At 29.3% G+C, this 16515-nt stretch overlaps 2 protein-coding genes across 3 annotated transcripts in view; both read left to right on the top strand.

Annotated features, from left to right (window-relative positions):
• Positions 1-282: 282 nt before the first annotated feature.
• Positions 283-1485, top strand: LOC139094326 (guanine nucleotide-binding protein subunit beta-like protein 1). Its single transcript, XM_070645359.1, has 2 exons — positions 283-474; positions 542-1485. The coding sequence occupies exons 1-2, from the start codon at positions 352-354 to the stop codon at positions 1391-1393; spliced, it is 975 nt and encodes a 324-aa protein (XP_070501460.1). The 5' UTR covers positions 283-351; the 3' UTR covers positions 1394-1485.
• Positions 1486-2213: 728 nt separating this feature from the next.
• Positions 2214-16515, top strand: part of LOC139094070 (uncharacterized) — a 31164-nt gene continuing 16862 nt past the window's right edge. Inside the window, exons 1-2 of one of the 2 annotated variants that reach the window (XM_070644981.1) lie at positions 2214-2619; positions 6824-7179. In XM_070644981.1, coding sequence (XP_070501082.1) covers positions 7059-7179 — 121 coding nt within the window. In that variant the 5' untranslated portion in view covers positions 2214-2619; positions 6824-7058. The remainder of the gene's footprint in view (positions 2620-6823; positions 7180-16515) is intronic. The other variant, XM_070644990.1, reaches the window with a different exon arrangement.

The following is a 16515-nucleotide window of genomic DNA, read 5'->3' as shown; positions in this document are numbered from 1 at the left end:
AGTTTAGTTGAATACCCTTCGTTGAATTAGATTCTTTGTGAAATTTTGTTAATTCTATTGTATCCAGTGAAATACACAATTTACAGCCATGAAGCCAAGTAATATAATTGTATTAAAGTTTACAGTTTTGATTCCTGTTAAGCTATTTATCAATTTCTTATAAGAAAATTTCCTTAAAATTTGTTTACATTTGGTCTCCTGGATGTCAACAAAGATCCAGCTAAGCCGTCAATAATATTTTTTGAGGATTAGAAACTAGATGAATATGCAGTCGGAATCAAAATTTTTTACCCTATTTGTTATTTTTTTTGCAACATAATTTAGAAGTTTTATTTAATTTTGTTAGTAAATATGCTCCAACCAGATCCTTCCTTCCACCTAAAAGTGCAAGATCCAGTACATTCCCTCGACTTTCTCAGCCAGCAGCTATTAACCGGATGTGCAAGTGGCAAAATCAAAGTATTTTGTTTATCTGTAAGTTTTGATGACATTTCTTTTTTCGCATGATTTCTAAAAATAATAATTATTTTAATTTATTCAGTCACTTCGATCGAATTACGAACTAAAGGCAAGCTCAAGTCCAATCGTTTTTATTTCATCAAATACCGAAAGTCTGATTTGTCAGGATCGAGCTGGAATCGTTAAAGTTTATGACTTACAAAAGAATGGATATGTGATAAATACTGAAATACAAACAAATCATACTGGATTTGCAAGATCAATTAGACTTAATGGCGAGAAGGATATATTACTTACACCAAATGATTCATCTGATATTAATGTTTTTGATGTTCAAAACATCTCCACTGTTCCTATCCATAAATTATCTTTCACTTCTGAAGAAACAGGTCAAATTATGTGTATGAGGGAACTAAATTTTTCGACTGATTCGTCATATTTACTTGCTGGCTATGAATCTGGACACTTGGTGTTATGGGATCTAAAAGAGTTTAGAGAAATTCATTTTATTAAATATGATTTTCCTATTTGTAATGTTGATTATGATTCAAGTACAAATCGTGGAGTTGTGTCGTCACCAACAATTCATAAAATTCATGTTTTTGGAATTAACAGAATGAATTTAGAATTACAGCAACGAGATGCTGAGAGCATTGAACTACAACACAACGAAGGTAAAAAAGTTGCTGGCGTTAGCTCATTAAAGATTCGTTCTGATAAGAAATGTCTCTTTGTTGGATCATGCGATGGCGTTGTGGACATAGTTTCATGGAAATCATTAAGAAAATTGGCAACTTTAAGGAATCATCGCAGTGAAATTTCAGATATTGCATTTTCAAATACACAAATAGACAATTTCAAATCAAACTTATCAGCTATTGGATCAATTGATGGAAGTGTCTCACTTTGGGATATTTATTATAAGAAAAGTTAAATGTATAGACTGAATGAACGTGTATTATGTTGTTTTACGTACTCGTCTAAGACACGTTAAATCAAAAAAATAAATATATATGCTATAAATTATCTATAAATAATCCAAATGGATTCGCTGACTTGTTACAGATTATGTCAACGCCAGTATTGATTTCAAGAAGTGACACTAAAGGCATGTGACAAGAGGAGAGGAAATGAGGAGAATATTCTGAATCGTGACTCATAGCTTATCAATTAAGCATTAACAGCAGACAGCATGCGACACACATTTTTAAGACGCACTTGTCTGAAAGGAACAGCTTCATCTTGTGATACTATTTTAATAAAGTACACCTAAATCAATAGAAGTAAAACTGCTTAAAACCTTCAAAATTGCTCTAACTATTTCAAGTGACTATACTGGAATATTTCATATTAATATTCAATTAATTCCATTCCTGATTCTATCTGTGGATGATGAAATATTAACAACATTTTCTCTCAAATCTCAACAACTTCCAATAACTTCAAGTCACTGCATTCCTGAGAGATTCAAAAGGTCAAGTGCAATTTAATTAATTATGATACATCCCAAAAAATCCAATTATTAAAGCTTAAAGCTCATCATCCTCAACACCACCAACATACATAAAATAATTCAAGTCACGCAACAACCCTGAAAAACATCAACAACAGGTAAATTTTGAATCAACAGGTTTCAAACACAATCACAGATAAACGTAAAATACATTCTTGTGCCGCTCATAGGTATCAGTTGAATAAAAAAAATAATAAATATTTTTTCTCAGTCTCTGCTTTCATATGTTGAGTTTGAGTTGAGTTCAGTTTCATTCCAATCGCTATCCACATCGGACGTTCGTTGGAGGTAAAAATTGCTTTTGCGAAAAAAATAAAAAGCAGCATTAAGTGTCGACTATTTTGGATAATTTAACAAGCAAGTGTGTATATTTTAGAATCGGAGAAAGAGACAGTCAGTCAGTGTATATAAGAAAAATAAGATTCCGTGATTACATATTTGAGCTTTTGCAAAAACAACAGCAAGAGATTGTTTAATAAACGCAAAAAAAAAAGAATGTTGATAACACTTTTCCTTGAATAAATTACACACATTTAATGGTCATTTATGTTTCGTGAATATCTTTAACCAATTTTGTGCACAAAATTAAAAAAATAACAAAAAAAAAAGTGTGAGAAAGGAACAAGAAAAGATCAAAATATTTAAAGGTATATAACGTTTTAAATTCTTGCATGTGTAAATTCCTGTGACGATTGAAGGAACTGATTATTATTATTATTATATTGTTGTTGTAAAAGAAATTTTTTTCATCTCCCGTACATAACAAACGGGTTTAGAATGGGGCTCGTTTTTTAAATTAAAAATTTTATATACACATATACAGGAGATACAATATACAGGAATGCCTGAAATTTTTATTTTTATTTCTTCTCTGGATATCCATTAATAACATTATGTACTTTTTTACATGAATGAAGAAAGAATATAAAAAAAATAACAATCATTTGATGCTTCATCAATCTACGAAATTTGACGTGTAGCCGTGTAGCATGTTCAAAGAAAAAGAATTGACTTTAAAAATTGTTTCTTTTCTCTTGTTTGAATCATAAAAAAAAGAAGAACAATAAAAAAGGATTCAAAATAAAAAAAAATCTCAAAATATTGGTGCTTAATGATGAGGAGAATGAGAGACATAGAATAAAGAATTTTTTGGTGGTTGGAAGTAATTAACTGAAATGATGTTAATTTGTCTGTGCTTTAAACAATTCAATTATTGTGGATTTTTTTTTTCGACATCTTCAAGTATTTTATTTGTTTTCTTATTTTGAGGACACTTGCCAAGTCTGGAATAATCATTTGATTGTTCAAAACTGCTCAATTGTTTAAAATGCATTTGTATGGTTTTGTGACACAAAGAGGGAATTCAAGGGATTTAAAATTCATTCAAATTTCAAAGCATTTCAAATGTTTACTGAAATTTATGTTGTATGGTTTTGAAAAAGGAATTGTATTGTTCTGAATAAGAAATTGTAAGGTTTTCAAAAATTCTAATTCAAATCAAATTCGTTACAAAATTCAAATTCAAATTCAATCGGTTACAAAATGCAAAAGTAATCTGTTACAAAATTCAAATTTAATCCGTTACAAAACTCAAAAATTGAATTTTAAAATTACAAAAATCTTAAAACCTGTCCAATTACCCAACAAGTCACCAAAATAAACCCCTAGACATTACAAATGATTGTGTTTTATGTGATTGAATTGAATAGCATTCAAAAAAATTAATTAAAAAGATATGGCTTTAGTTAATTAAAACAAAATGTTCAACAAAAAAAAGAGACGCAAACTTATTTTGGAATTAAAATGCAAATAGAGCCTCATAAAACATTTAAAAAAATTATTTTTTCTCATCTTGGCGCGTGTATTTCGACAAAGAGAAATAAGATGGGCAATGCCTAGCACGAGATGAAAATTGGAGTGGAAATAATTAAAAATATTAAAGAATAAATTTATCATTTGGCTAACCCTGATGCTTACATATTTTTTGGATATTCCATATTACACGGGTCGTATGATTAATCATTTAGTTTTTATCTTCTGTGTTTTCACTAAGTGAGTCTATCAACACCACAAGCCTGTCTTGATAATATCAGTTAGTTATGCACTAAAAACATCCAACAGCAGCCTGGAGACTGCAGTTCAAAAAATTGTTTCTTCTCTTATCTAATTACAACCTGATATTTAATATTTGCCTGCCTCTAGACTTTAAGCTAGCTCTTTTCTAATTAATTTGCTTCAACGAACCTCGAAAAAAATGGGAAAAGAAAGAAATTTTCTTTATATTTTTTCGTTATTTATGATTTTTTATTTAATTTACTTTCTCCACAAACTGTACATATGTACATACCTTAACTTATTTTTTTTTGCTTTATTTTCATACATATTTTGCCGGAAAAACATTTAAAAAAACACAAGCAGACACAATATTCCAATAAAATAAGAATATACACAATATTGAGCATAATCAATAATAAAATGTATAAGTGCCCGATAAATGAGGTAAAATGGAAATTTTTCATAAGGTTTCATATCCATTATTTTTATTCCCTCCGAATCATATGTGAGATTTTTTAATGAAAAGTATATAAAAGTGAAATGTACTTAATGATTTGTCCAATAACAATGAGCAGTAGTTAAAAAGTCATTAACGATGAAACACTTTAATGTCTTTTTGCCTTTACACTATCTCTGTTTTTATCTCGGAAATTGATTTACGTAAGCATTATAATTGTTAATTTAACGGTTTTTTTGTAATTTAAATTTTCTGCATCTTTGTTGTTAATTGAAGCGAAAAAGTAATGAAAAATTCCTGATATTTTTTTTATCTTACCTAATTACATTGATGGTTATTGAGATTTTCCGATCAATAAACTTTGAAATTAATAGCTTTGAGTTAAATGATCTGATTCTTATGTTATTTACTAGATAAACTATCAAAAATAAAATTTAACGGTTCTAAAAAATTCAAAATCTTTGCATCTCTTTAAATGATGCGAGAATTCCAATAAAATTCCAAAAATAACCTCATTGACTTTAAATTGAGATTTTAAGCAGTTTTAAGCTTCATTTAAGTAACAAGAAGAATCAAATAACACAAAATTCTACAAGACAAAGTGGGCGTAAATCTGTTGCTTTTTAATAAACAAACAATTATCTTCAAAATATTTGTCAACAAAGCATTAGAAGTAGAATACATTACAGTTAAAAAATGATTTGACGTTTTAGCGACCTCACAATCCCAATAAGATCTAATGGATCCACCCAGTCATCAAGACAAAATTTTTAAGCAAACAAAGGCAGTAGTGCCGTTAAATTTGCACAAAAAATTTAAATTACCATTTAGAAATAATATTAAGCTACCGAGGTAAGATGAAAGAGTTGAGGAAGAGAAATAAAAAGGCTGGAAAAAACACAAAATTGCATCTCATATATGTGATATTTCACGAAATCTTGTTTTGTTAGGAAATCGATCTTGGCGCGCTAAATGCTTATGATGTAACGAGAAAAATATGCTGGCTTGTTCCCGAGAAATATTTCTTCTATATAGGCACATGTATTCGTATCGTGTGAGAAATAAGATGAGTTGAAATATAAGAATTCTTCGTGCTGCGTTTAATACGAGTAATGTGCTTGACTTGGTCATTTTTATTATTTTATGCATATTTTGTCCTATAACTTGTTGTAGGTTTTACGACAGTTTCATTCCGATACATAAATTAAGTCTGCCTTTGACAAAAAAGAAACTTTCTAATCTTTTTCGTCTACATTTCCATTTTTTCGATTCATAAACTGCATTTCCTAACATCTTAATGCTCATATTTACGTACGAGATAAGTTTCTGTTTGTTTTATGGATTATAACAATCAGTACATTGTATTCACGGCTAAACATCAAGAAGGTTAAGAAGAGTAAACAGAGAAAAAAAAAAAACTGAGTATACAGTGGCAATTACTTAGAATAAATTAGTTGCGTCTTTAATTTCCTTTGTACTACATTGCCTTGTTGTATTAATTATACTAAAGTAACAAAAATTAGATCCTACAAAGAAATATTTGCATGATTAATATAAAACAGGATTGAAAGAACATAATAAAATATTCAAGTACATCACATGATCTATAATTCAAAGTCCTCATCAGGTTTTTATTTGTTTGCTTAGCAATAAATAATTCACAATTCGACACTTATAGGTCAAATATAATTTAAGTTGATTAATTGAAAAATTAATAACGGTAATAAATTATTTAAATTCTAGAACCATACAATCAATGACATTTATAGGGTTCGCGTGATAAAATTTTCAAATTTAAAATGAACGTTAAACACGATAAATAAAATTTCATCGGCAATAAAAGTCAATCTGATGAAATTTGATTAATTTATGCATAATTGAACATTCGATTCACAAAATGAGATTAGAAACTTTGTTTTTTATTGCACAAAATGTGTTTTGCCATAAAGGTTTTACAGCTAAACAGCACGCTGTAATTTAAGCTCAATATTTACTAATTTGCAAATTTATAAAAAAACACACCATAGATAAAGTCCATCCAATACGTTACGCAACTATAAATTCGCTTCATTAATAAACTTTTTTTATGAAGTCACATATTGTACTTTACTTAATTAGTGTGTAAAAAATGGAAAGAAAGAAAATTTCTCCACAACAACTTTAAATTGGACATTAAAGTCGCTAGTTTTCTATTACGACGAAGTGTCAAGTGATTGTCAAAATATTCGCAATGATTTCTTTATATGCTTCCTAAAGCACAAACTTAGTCAACTTAACATACATTTCTTAACAGACATACTCTTACCTCTCTCCTTTCTTTTGAACTTCTTTTTTTACAGATCTGTTGCTGCTGCTGGATTGTTGTTGGATGCCATTCGACAGAAAATAGCTGCAAGGCATATTCATAAATGTATAAATTTTAGTCATTTACAGCACCGAGATAAAATATCAGCAATAAAAATAGTAGGAACGAAATTCTTTAGAAAAAAAGTATAAATAGAGACTGAAGAAGTGAAACAAAATTGAAGCAGCACAAGACGATAAAGGAAAGATTAAGAGAAACATAAGAGACCTATGGAGTGCTACGGCGGTGGTAGTATAGTTAGTGCCATATTTGGCACAATCGCTGTTATTGCCTTGTTGGGAGTGCTAGCATGGTGGATTTACAAAAAATATTTCTTAAAGCATCAAAAAGGTGGGTGACACTTTTGACTTTTTTTACATTACTTCTTCTTTTTCTAACATTTTCCGCTGCTTTGCGTCTCGCGCATTGTAAAATTTTCTCATCGATGTGTTAATAGCTGATGATGATATCACTTGAATGTATCTAATGTGGTGATTTAAGTGCATTTTTGTGAAGAGAATTCTGTTTATTAAAACAATATGTAAATTAAATGAATCGATATCACAAAACGAAAAAGATTTGTCCACCTATACACAGCTGTGTGTCGTCTATTCATGTAAATTCATTAGTTCCTCGTGTTCCGGTAAATTTCTCTTTTTCTGCCTCCTTCTGTTTGCTTTCCTCTCTTTCCTCCAGTTTCTTACTCTTTTTCAATCATCAATTAACATCATAATGTCATTATGTCCTCTCAAAGCCTAATACTCATAATATTGTGAATGGGACAAGCTGCTAAAGTAATGTTAATGAAATATACAAGCTCATTTCTATGGAAATTTCTCGATGAGGAGACGTATGAGTGGGTAATAGTCGTTAGCCTGTGGTATGATGGAATGAAATTCAAGTTTTTACTTTTCATGACTGACTGTGCAAATGCTCAATTATTTTTTTGAGAGTATGTAAACCACTCAACACGGCTGGTGCTTTTTTAGATAAGCTATATTAAAATCTATTTTATTGATATATTCTTGTCAAACTGTTTACCTGCTTTGAGGCATTTTTTATTTACTTTATATCTGCAAATCCTAAGTCAATTTTCTATGAAATGAGGATCAAATTAATTCCTGATTTTCGAAAGTTTTGATGTCAGCAATCATTTCTAATCATTTTTATGTGATTCACTTCACTGTTAGGACTTTACATTTTCTATAATTCAATTAAACTTTAAAGTGCTTTATTGTATGAAAATTCACGCGGTTGGACAATCTTTGTCACTAATGTAGATCCATGAGAAAGCTACATAATCTTAATAAGATTCAAATTTCTAAAAATACGTTATTATTGTAATCAAAACATTCACTTATCATTCAATTTCAAAGCATGCTTAGGTCAGCGACATTTCAAAGCATACTTATCGTATTTCCATGAAAAAGAGATAAAAACAAAATACAAAAAACGAAATTATGGGTAGCAACAGTTTTAACGGTTCAATGACTGACACGCATAATTATGTCCATTTATTGATTGGAGGAATCAAATCTGGTTATCACCTTCTTCTACTCATTTACTTCAATTTACATTTCGCCCTATTTAATTTGAACATTTTCGAGTTTGTTAATTGATTTCTCGACTATGAATCAAAAGATATTGATCAGGTGTTTGATTTAATGAGGATAGACATGCAGTTTATGCATAAATTAGAAAATATTTAGGAGAAAATGCTAAAAGATCAAAAAATGAAAGATTGCAGACAATAAAGAAGAAAAGATTGTCGATTAATTTATCAAGATATTGACTGTGGAAAGAAAATACAGCCAGAACTGTCAATTGAATCGTCATGGGTGATAAAACAAATTTTATCCGCTTCTTCTTGCTCTACGGCAGTGGTGAGCAACCTTTCATTATTCGGGCAGCACTTTAGTAGAAAGCCTCGACCAAAACCTCACACGGTATAAGGTTCTTGACAATCCCAAAATATTTTAGGGACGCATTTGTGTACCACAGCACACAGGTTGCCTATCACAACTCTACCGCATATTTCTGTCCATTTTCTTTGAATTATCCTACTCAGTATGCGAATCACAGACATTATTTTAAGGCTTATGAAATGCGCAACACTACCGAAAATATTAACACATTAAACATTTAAGCAAAATAGTAATTCGTGATCATATGCTGTTGGAACAAGCCACAACAAAATATTATTGCCGAAGCTCAATCTCATATTGCGCAGAATTATGTGTGTCGTTTATGACACGCAATTGTTTAACGCATTCCACAAAAAAATATAAATAAAGAAATAACTTTCCACTAGACGACGACCGATAATTATGTTTAACCTTCATGTTAAAGCTATGTGCAGTTAGTTAGACTTATTAAGTATGTTATGAAATTAAATAATGATGATTAGCAATTTCACCCGCTACGAGTGCATAAACATCTTCGCTTCCCTGTTATTTTCTTTCTTTCTGAGTCTTAACTCTTGACTTTTAGAGACATCGAGAGAAATTTCACTTTTAATATTTCTTTTATTATATGTGGTGTCATCTCTTAAAACTATAAGTTTGCATAAGCTATTATATTTATTTAACGATTTCTTGTTTCGCTGAAATTTTCTCTTCAAATTAATTTTACAACCTTATTTTATATACATCCAAACTTTGTGTCGCACATTCTTATCTCATTATGAATTTTGGCTGTAATTATATTACCTTATCATTTTTTAACAATCGACGATTGTTTTATTTTGAATTTGAATTATTTTCCGTCAATTTTTGCTGCTTTGTTTTGTTTCTGTTTGTTTGAATTTCGGTGAAAGTTCTTTTGGAATTCGAATGTTGAACCTTATTGACGTGACTCAGCTAATGAGTAAATTAAGCTGAAAATGTCGCTTTTATTAAAGCAGATAGCATTGAGTTATTTGTGTGAATTTGAATAATTTTGTCAAATTTTACTTCCGAGAAGATGAAATCATTTTGAGATGAACGAATTTGTATACTAGGAATGCATTCCTGAGGTGATTAGAAAGTTCTGAGATGACTAGATAGTTCTGAGATGACTAAAATTTCTAGGAATTTTTCAATAATAATGCATTTCTGAGGTAATTAAATTGTTCTGAGATGAACAAATTCTGAAGTGACTTTCAACTTCCCAAATTCCAAGATGACACAATTGAAAAATGTTCAATTTTTCCCAAAATGACAGAAAATGAACAAATAAAACTGATTTTGCTACTTAGATAAAGTCAATTTTTTAAAATTATTGCAACTTTTCGTTCATTTCAACACTACCGCTCATATATTTCAGTAAATTCTTAACTTTCGACATTCAATAAAGGTTAAATTCGTGAACTTTCCATTCAACATCAAAAAACCTTGAAACTAGGTGAAAATTACATTGCGGAAAATTTTTCAATTCGGTATTTTTCGCCATCAATATTAATTCGTAATATGTTTACTCAGTTCCAGTCATTAATTTTGGCACAAAAATATGCCAAATCTCGACATAGATCCATATTAAACAATTTTAATAATTCCCTTTGTTCTCAACAAATTGCTTTACATACTAAAATTAAAGTAAATCTCCATTGCAGGTTGTAAAAATGATCAATAATAATTAATCTTATGATCTCATTGAGACTTCAAAATAATTCTCAACATATCTGGCATCTAAAATCGCCATGTTTACTTAGGAAATACCAACCAGAAATCGTGTATATTTCTCATTATTCTAGCCACGTATGTTCTCATATAGAATATAAGGTTTTGATATATTTGTAACGACAGAATTTATTTGACCTTGTAATAAAGCTAATGAGAAGGGAAATACTGTTTTAGTGACATATAGTAACAACAGTTATGAATAAAAACAATTTGATGATAACATGACATTAAAATAATTTTTATTGCTATTTGTCACAGTTGTCCGCAAATTACTGTTAATATTGTTACGGTCGATTGTCTGTCTGGTGACTTTTATTATTTATGAAGGATAAGAATCAAACTGTACAATTTTAAAATGTTTGAGGTTATGTAAAATTAATCATTTGAATAAAATTGAATTCAATGCTTTTAAAACCAAAGCGTTTCATCATCTTCAAAAGATTATTACAACTGTAGCTGGAAGTAAAATAATAACAAACGACGCATTAACAGCAATACTCGACACTTACGTGTAAATTATTTAATTTCTTCAATAAATATTCATTAGATCATCTGTTTGAGTAATTGATACATTTATGATATAATGCGATCTATTAAAGAGTCACACACTCTCTCTATTTTTCTTTTCACCATGTTGTGCTTACTGTTGTACACATGATACATATCTACATAATAGACATTTTTTACCATGAGACTTCATGCCGACATGCTGTTGCCTTTAATTTAATTTCAAGTTTAAGTCCAAAACATAAAATTGACAACTGATTTGAAATTTGATTCATCACATACCATTATAATCGTATTTGACATGCCAATTCTAATGTGCCGTGAGACAAAGAACGAGAGAAGCAGTAATCAGCATCTCGATATATATGCAGAATGAGAATTATACCAACATTGTTGATTATTCAGTCTTGTTAATTCTTCTACATATTCATCATCATTAAAAAGCAACAAAAGCTTATCTCTTTTATTTAAATCAAGAATATTTTTCAAAAATTACTTGCTGCACTGCTGTGTGTGATTAAGAAAACCACAAAAGACCGAACGAATTATAAGCATGAAAAGCGTGAAATAAAATTTATTAAAAATATAAATTTTTACGTTATGTCAATGTTCATTTCAAGACAAATTTGTTATTTTTCGTAATGCTGCACTGACTTATGCTACATGTTCGAGGTATTTTAAATATAGACGTGAGAATTGGTTGCCTTAAAAATACCTTTGAAGGATAAATTAGTCGATGGCCGAATTATTGACCGAAATATTGCATAAATTCCGATGCTTCTTCAAATAGATACATTGTAAAATCATTTACCAAAGGACGAAAGGTTAACGCTTGTCACGGATCATTTAAAAATTTTAATGACTTCTCATGAATATTCATGACTTTACGAAAAATAATTCAAACATTTTTTACGATACATTACTCAAATAAAGCTCATCATTATAGATTCAAATGCTATGGGATTTATTATGACGGTGTCCAATTACTTGTCAAATACAAACCGATATACCGTAAATGACTATTTTAGTATCATATTAAACAGATGTCAAATGAGGCATTTAAATTTTATTACAGGTTAAAAAAGCATAATTTGTTTGTTTTGGCTAGATTTCTAAGAACTTGGACATTATTATTAATGTTTTAGAAGGACATTGACTGCTAATAGCATGGAATTTGATAATTTTAACTATTTTAATTGTTATAATTTAGATTTTTACTAAAACTCAGATCTTAACTGTCAAAATGGTTTTGAAATTTCTTCGTTAAATTTTTGAACTTTAGGGATTGTAATTTTTTGAACTGATTTGATCTTCAAAACAATTGGATTTAAATTTAAAGAAATTTTCCCAAACAAACTCAGATTAAATAATATTACAATATTCCAACGATTAGGCAGGCTTCTATTATTAAGGAATGCGTTACGGAAAAGGTATATAAAGAGGTAAACATCAAAGCATTTCATAAAATAGGATAAATTTGCATAAAAATAAAATTAACCTGAACTGGATCTTATCAAAAACATAGTTACAGATTAAATTTCACGTTAAAATGCTTTCAATTCGCTTCAGGTTGATATTTTAAGAAAAATAATCAGTACTCAAAGAAAATGTTGATTGAACTTGTTAAATCAAGTGAGCTTTGAATACTTTCAGTCAATAAATCTTGTAATTCATCAAAATAATACAAAACGATCATTTGCAGCCGCAGAAATCAATAAGACAATAAAAAAAATCAGTAAAACATTAGAAAACAAAGACAGATAATGCAGAAAATTATAGCTTTAGACAGTCGAACTTTCTATTCATTATTTCGAGTCTGAAATTTGATTTCAAAAAGGGCCCATCAATCAAAATATTTATTTCAAAAATTTTGAAATTAAAAGGAATTAAAAATCACTTTTCTCAATCAATTTAGACGATTTTCCAATTTAAAATAAAACTGCATTTAGAAACATAAAACAAAAAAAAAAATTAAAAATATTTTTCCAATAACTATTAAATATTTACACATGCACATTAAATGTAATTAATTTTTTTCCACATGAACTGCAGTAATTAATGAATAGTTTTATTTTTCTCCTCATATTTCAATCCACATATTTAAAAAAAATGTTGAAAAACATGTATAGTGAAAATATTGTGTGAAAATTCATTGACTTGTGAGCATATTAAATAGCAATTCATTGATATGTAGCAGTAAAATTTCTTTATGGACTTCAATTAAATTGGAATAATAGTACCACGTATTCATTTATCAAACTTAGCCAGCTGTATTGTCCATATCATACGATGATTGTATCGCAACATAAAAAGTAAAAATTGAATGGACATGATTATTGAGTCACATGAGTTGATACTTGCATATATTATCTGTTATATGTAATTTATTATTATGCCACCACTGCATTATTACTGCTCTCTATACAGATTCACGCTTATTAAAGCGATCATCATCTCTCTCCTTATTTAGCAGTCAAGAAAGTGTCGTAAAGTAATTTTCCATTTTTAACGGATTTCTAAAATTTGAAAAAAACTAACCTCAAATTAGCAGCAAAAAAGCGGAAATGGTTAAAGGAAAGTTCTTGTTCAATTCGGATGCCTATTCAAGTCACTCCAATTCGTCTATGGCTAGGTCTCTTAAAAATTGAATTGTTATTCATGAAATACAGAAATAAAATATAACCTCAAAAACATCCTTTCTCATTAAATTCCATAAGTCAGGCAATAAGCTTGATTGATTCTTCAGTAACGCTTCATTTCCATGATGGCATTAATTAGCTTAAAACCCCAAAATACCAGCAATATTCTTAAATTTCTCATAAATTAAGACATGCTGTCTGTAAAAATTGAATGTACACGCGCAATTATTTCGCAAAAAAAAACATGCTAGAAATCGAAAATTATGGACCGATGCTGTGGTACACCAGACTTTTTCTACATTTTCACAATAATGATGATAAAATGTATATCATGAAGTCAATCACATCATCTCTCATGAGATTTATATACAGTGAAGAGAAAACGCTTTCATCTTTATTATTATGTTAATAGCCATCATGATCATTATCATCTGATGAACTTGATCTGTTTGTTCCATTCCAGTGAATTTTGTTTGTTGAACAAAAAAAAAAAATGTATTTCATGTCTATAAATATATTTTGGTAGTGAGCAAGAGAGATAACCGCACTTACCACAACAATATAATATTATAACACAATTAAGACACAAGTTTTAGTTCAGGAATCCATAAAAGTTGTAAACGTTGGAACAAATTATAATTTTTTTTTTATTGGAGTTCCATTCCACACAGCAATTGATGTGTGAAAATAATAAAGCGCAATTTTATGTAATTGAAGACGGATGAATTGATGATTTAAGAATTGAAACAAGACACGAAAAAATTAATTAATCGTTTAACAATTCCTATTGTTAGTAAAGGGGGATGTTAAGCTCTTCATTATGTTCCTTCCTTAAACATACGATCGACCACAAAGGTTAGTGACAATCAATGTCGAGACGCGCGATAAATGTCGCATAAAATGCACGATTTTTGAATGCTACATAAGTCATGATACTCAATTTATCTAGGAAGCTACATGTGGTACACGATTCTGCGAATTGATTATGTTGAAATCTGCAAATAAACTTGTAATTGAATATTTTTTTGCATAATTTTCATGTACATCACAGTTTGTAGCCCTTCTATTAATGTCTTTGCCTACTGCGTAAATATCCATCAGCTTAAGCCTTCAATTCAATTTAGCAAGCTTGGTTGTTGAACTTGGTGCTGTGATTTACTGCTGTCTATCACTGTGCTGTTTATTTTTTTTCCTTTCCTTTATTTATGTTTTCAGTTTCATTTGAAAAAACATAAATTCTCTCTCTTTACTTTTCTTTTCATTTTCATTCATTCACTCATATGTGAAGTCATGGGCAACATCATAAGAGTTATAGGCATCATGCTCAAACATACCATTGTTGCTATTATAACATACTTTTAGCGCACTTTTTTGTTGAGCAAATGAGACACTGCATTTTTCTTGAAAATTGTGGACACAATTGTTTGTTAAATGGGCTGGTTAGAAAGCTTAAAGTTGACATGGCTTGCTTGTGCCATTCTTTTGAAATAAATTAAGTGGTTGTTTGATTAGGAAAATGGTTAAATAAAGAGAAATTTGGGAAATACTTTTTGAAGTGGAAGAAATTTTGCAAAATATTATTTGTTTAATTTTTAAAAGTCGTTAGGATTAAATGTAAACAATAACTTTATAATTTAGAATTTCCCATAAGAACTACGTAAAATGCGCTAAAAATCCATTCAATCTGATCGCAGCATCAACTCTCGAGCTAATTTTTGTTCAACATTCTTCTTATTTCTTCAATTATACACTTATTACGATCGCTAATTGCATCAAGTTGTGAATTGAAAGCAAAAGTATATTTTGATATAGCATAATGTATGTGTAATATAATATTATAATAACAATATCGATTGTGTATGATACTTTAATGCTCAGTCTGTAATTTTCTCTAATTAAAATTGGAAGATACCAGAAAATTTCACTTAGGTTACTTAGATTATAAAATTAAATTAAAACAGAAGAAAAGAAGAAAAATTAAAAATAATTTTATGTAACTGTGCATTAATCTACATATGATCATAATAAATTCAATAGGTTTAATTAATTTATAATATTACCACACATATACACAATACCATACATGTCATACTCAACTCCCTTATGTAAAATATTAAAAAAAAAATTGCATGTATACAAAGAATTATTACCATAAAGAACTAACTAACGTTGCGAGCTAGAAGAGAAGTCATAATCATTAAATTCAGTCAATGTTTAAATGTGTCACTATGCAATTTACTAGCTGTGAGACCTTCAAAGTGCGCCTTTTTTCTAAAAGCAGCTCTTTTCACTGTAACAAAAAACAAAAAAAATCATTAAAATTCCGTAAAGTTAATTTTTTATTTAATTTGTGAATAGATTCCGAAATTTTATTTTGTTGTTTCATTGAAATGGCATGGCATGGCATGGTGCTTTGCTCTCTCACTAAATACCGTGCCCAACTTACTTACTCACTTGATTTTTGTGCGCGCACTTGCTTCATAACAAAACATGAAGGAAGAAAGACATAAAATAAGTAGAGGTTCCGCACTAAGCCTACGTAATCGATTGAAAAATTATGTTAGTTGATTAATTTATGCTACATGTCATCACATAATTTGAAGATCTATCCAAGATTAAGTCTAAATAATTACTCAAAATGAAGATTTTGACAATAATAGAGACGTTGTACAAATGTTAGATGTTTAATGCTGATAAGTCCCTTCCCCAAAAGATCAAATCATAAAACAAAACACACAACTGGCATGGAACCGCTAAACAATAAACATTCGCATAGTCAAACAAATATGAATACGAAAAATTGTATTTTTGTATGTTGCTTTTTTTGTTCGATTTCGTAAGAATCGTTCAAATGTTACTTCTTGCATGAATAAAAATCACAT

The sequence above is a fragment of the Chironomus tepperi genome, unplaced genomic scaffold, assembly GCF_022539635.2.
Source record: "Chironomus tepperi strain 1889 unplaced genomic scaffold, CSIRO-AGI_Ctep_v1 contig_33, whole genome shotgun sequence".
NCBI classification, from domain to species: Eukaryota; Metazoa; Arthropoda; class Insecta; order Diptera; family Chironomidae; genus Chironomus; species Chironomus tepperi.
Note: the sequence above shows the minus strand (reverse complement) of the source record. Positions and strands in the feature narration are given on the sequence as shown.

Bases quoted from the DNA above. Each gene is read 5' to 3' on its own strand.
- LOC139094326 (XM_070645359.1), top strand. From the start codon at position 352: ATGCTCCAACCAGATCCTTCCTTCCACCTAAAAGTGCAAGATCCAGTA. The intron at 475-541 runs GTAAGTTTTGAT...TAATTTATTCAG, and splicing joins TCAAAGTATTTTGTTTATCT to TCACTTCGATCGAATTACGA.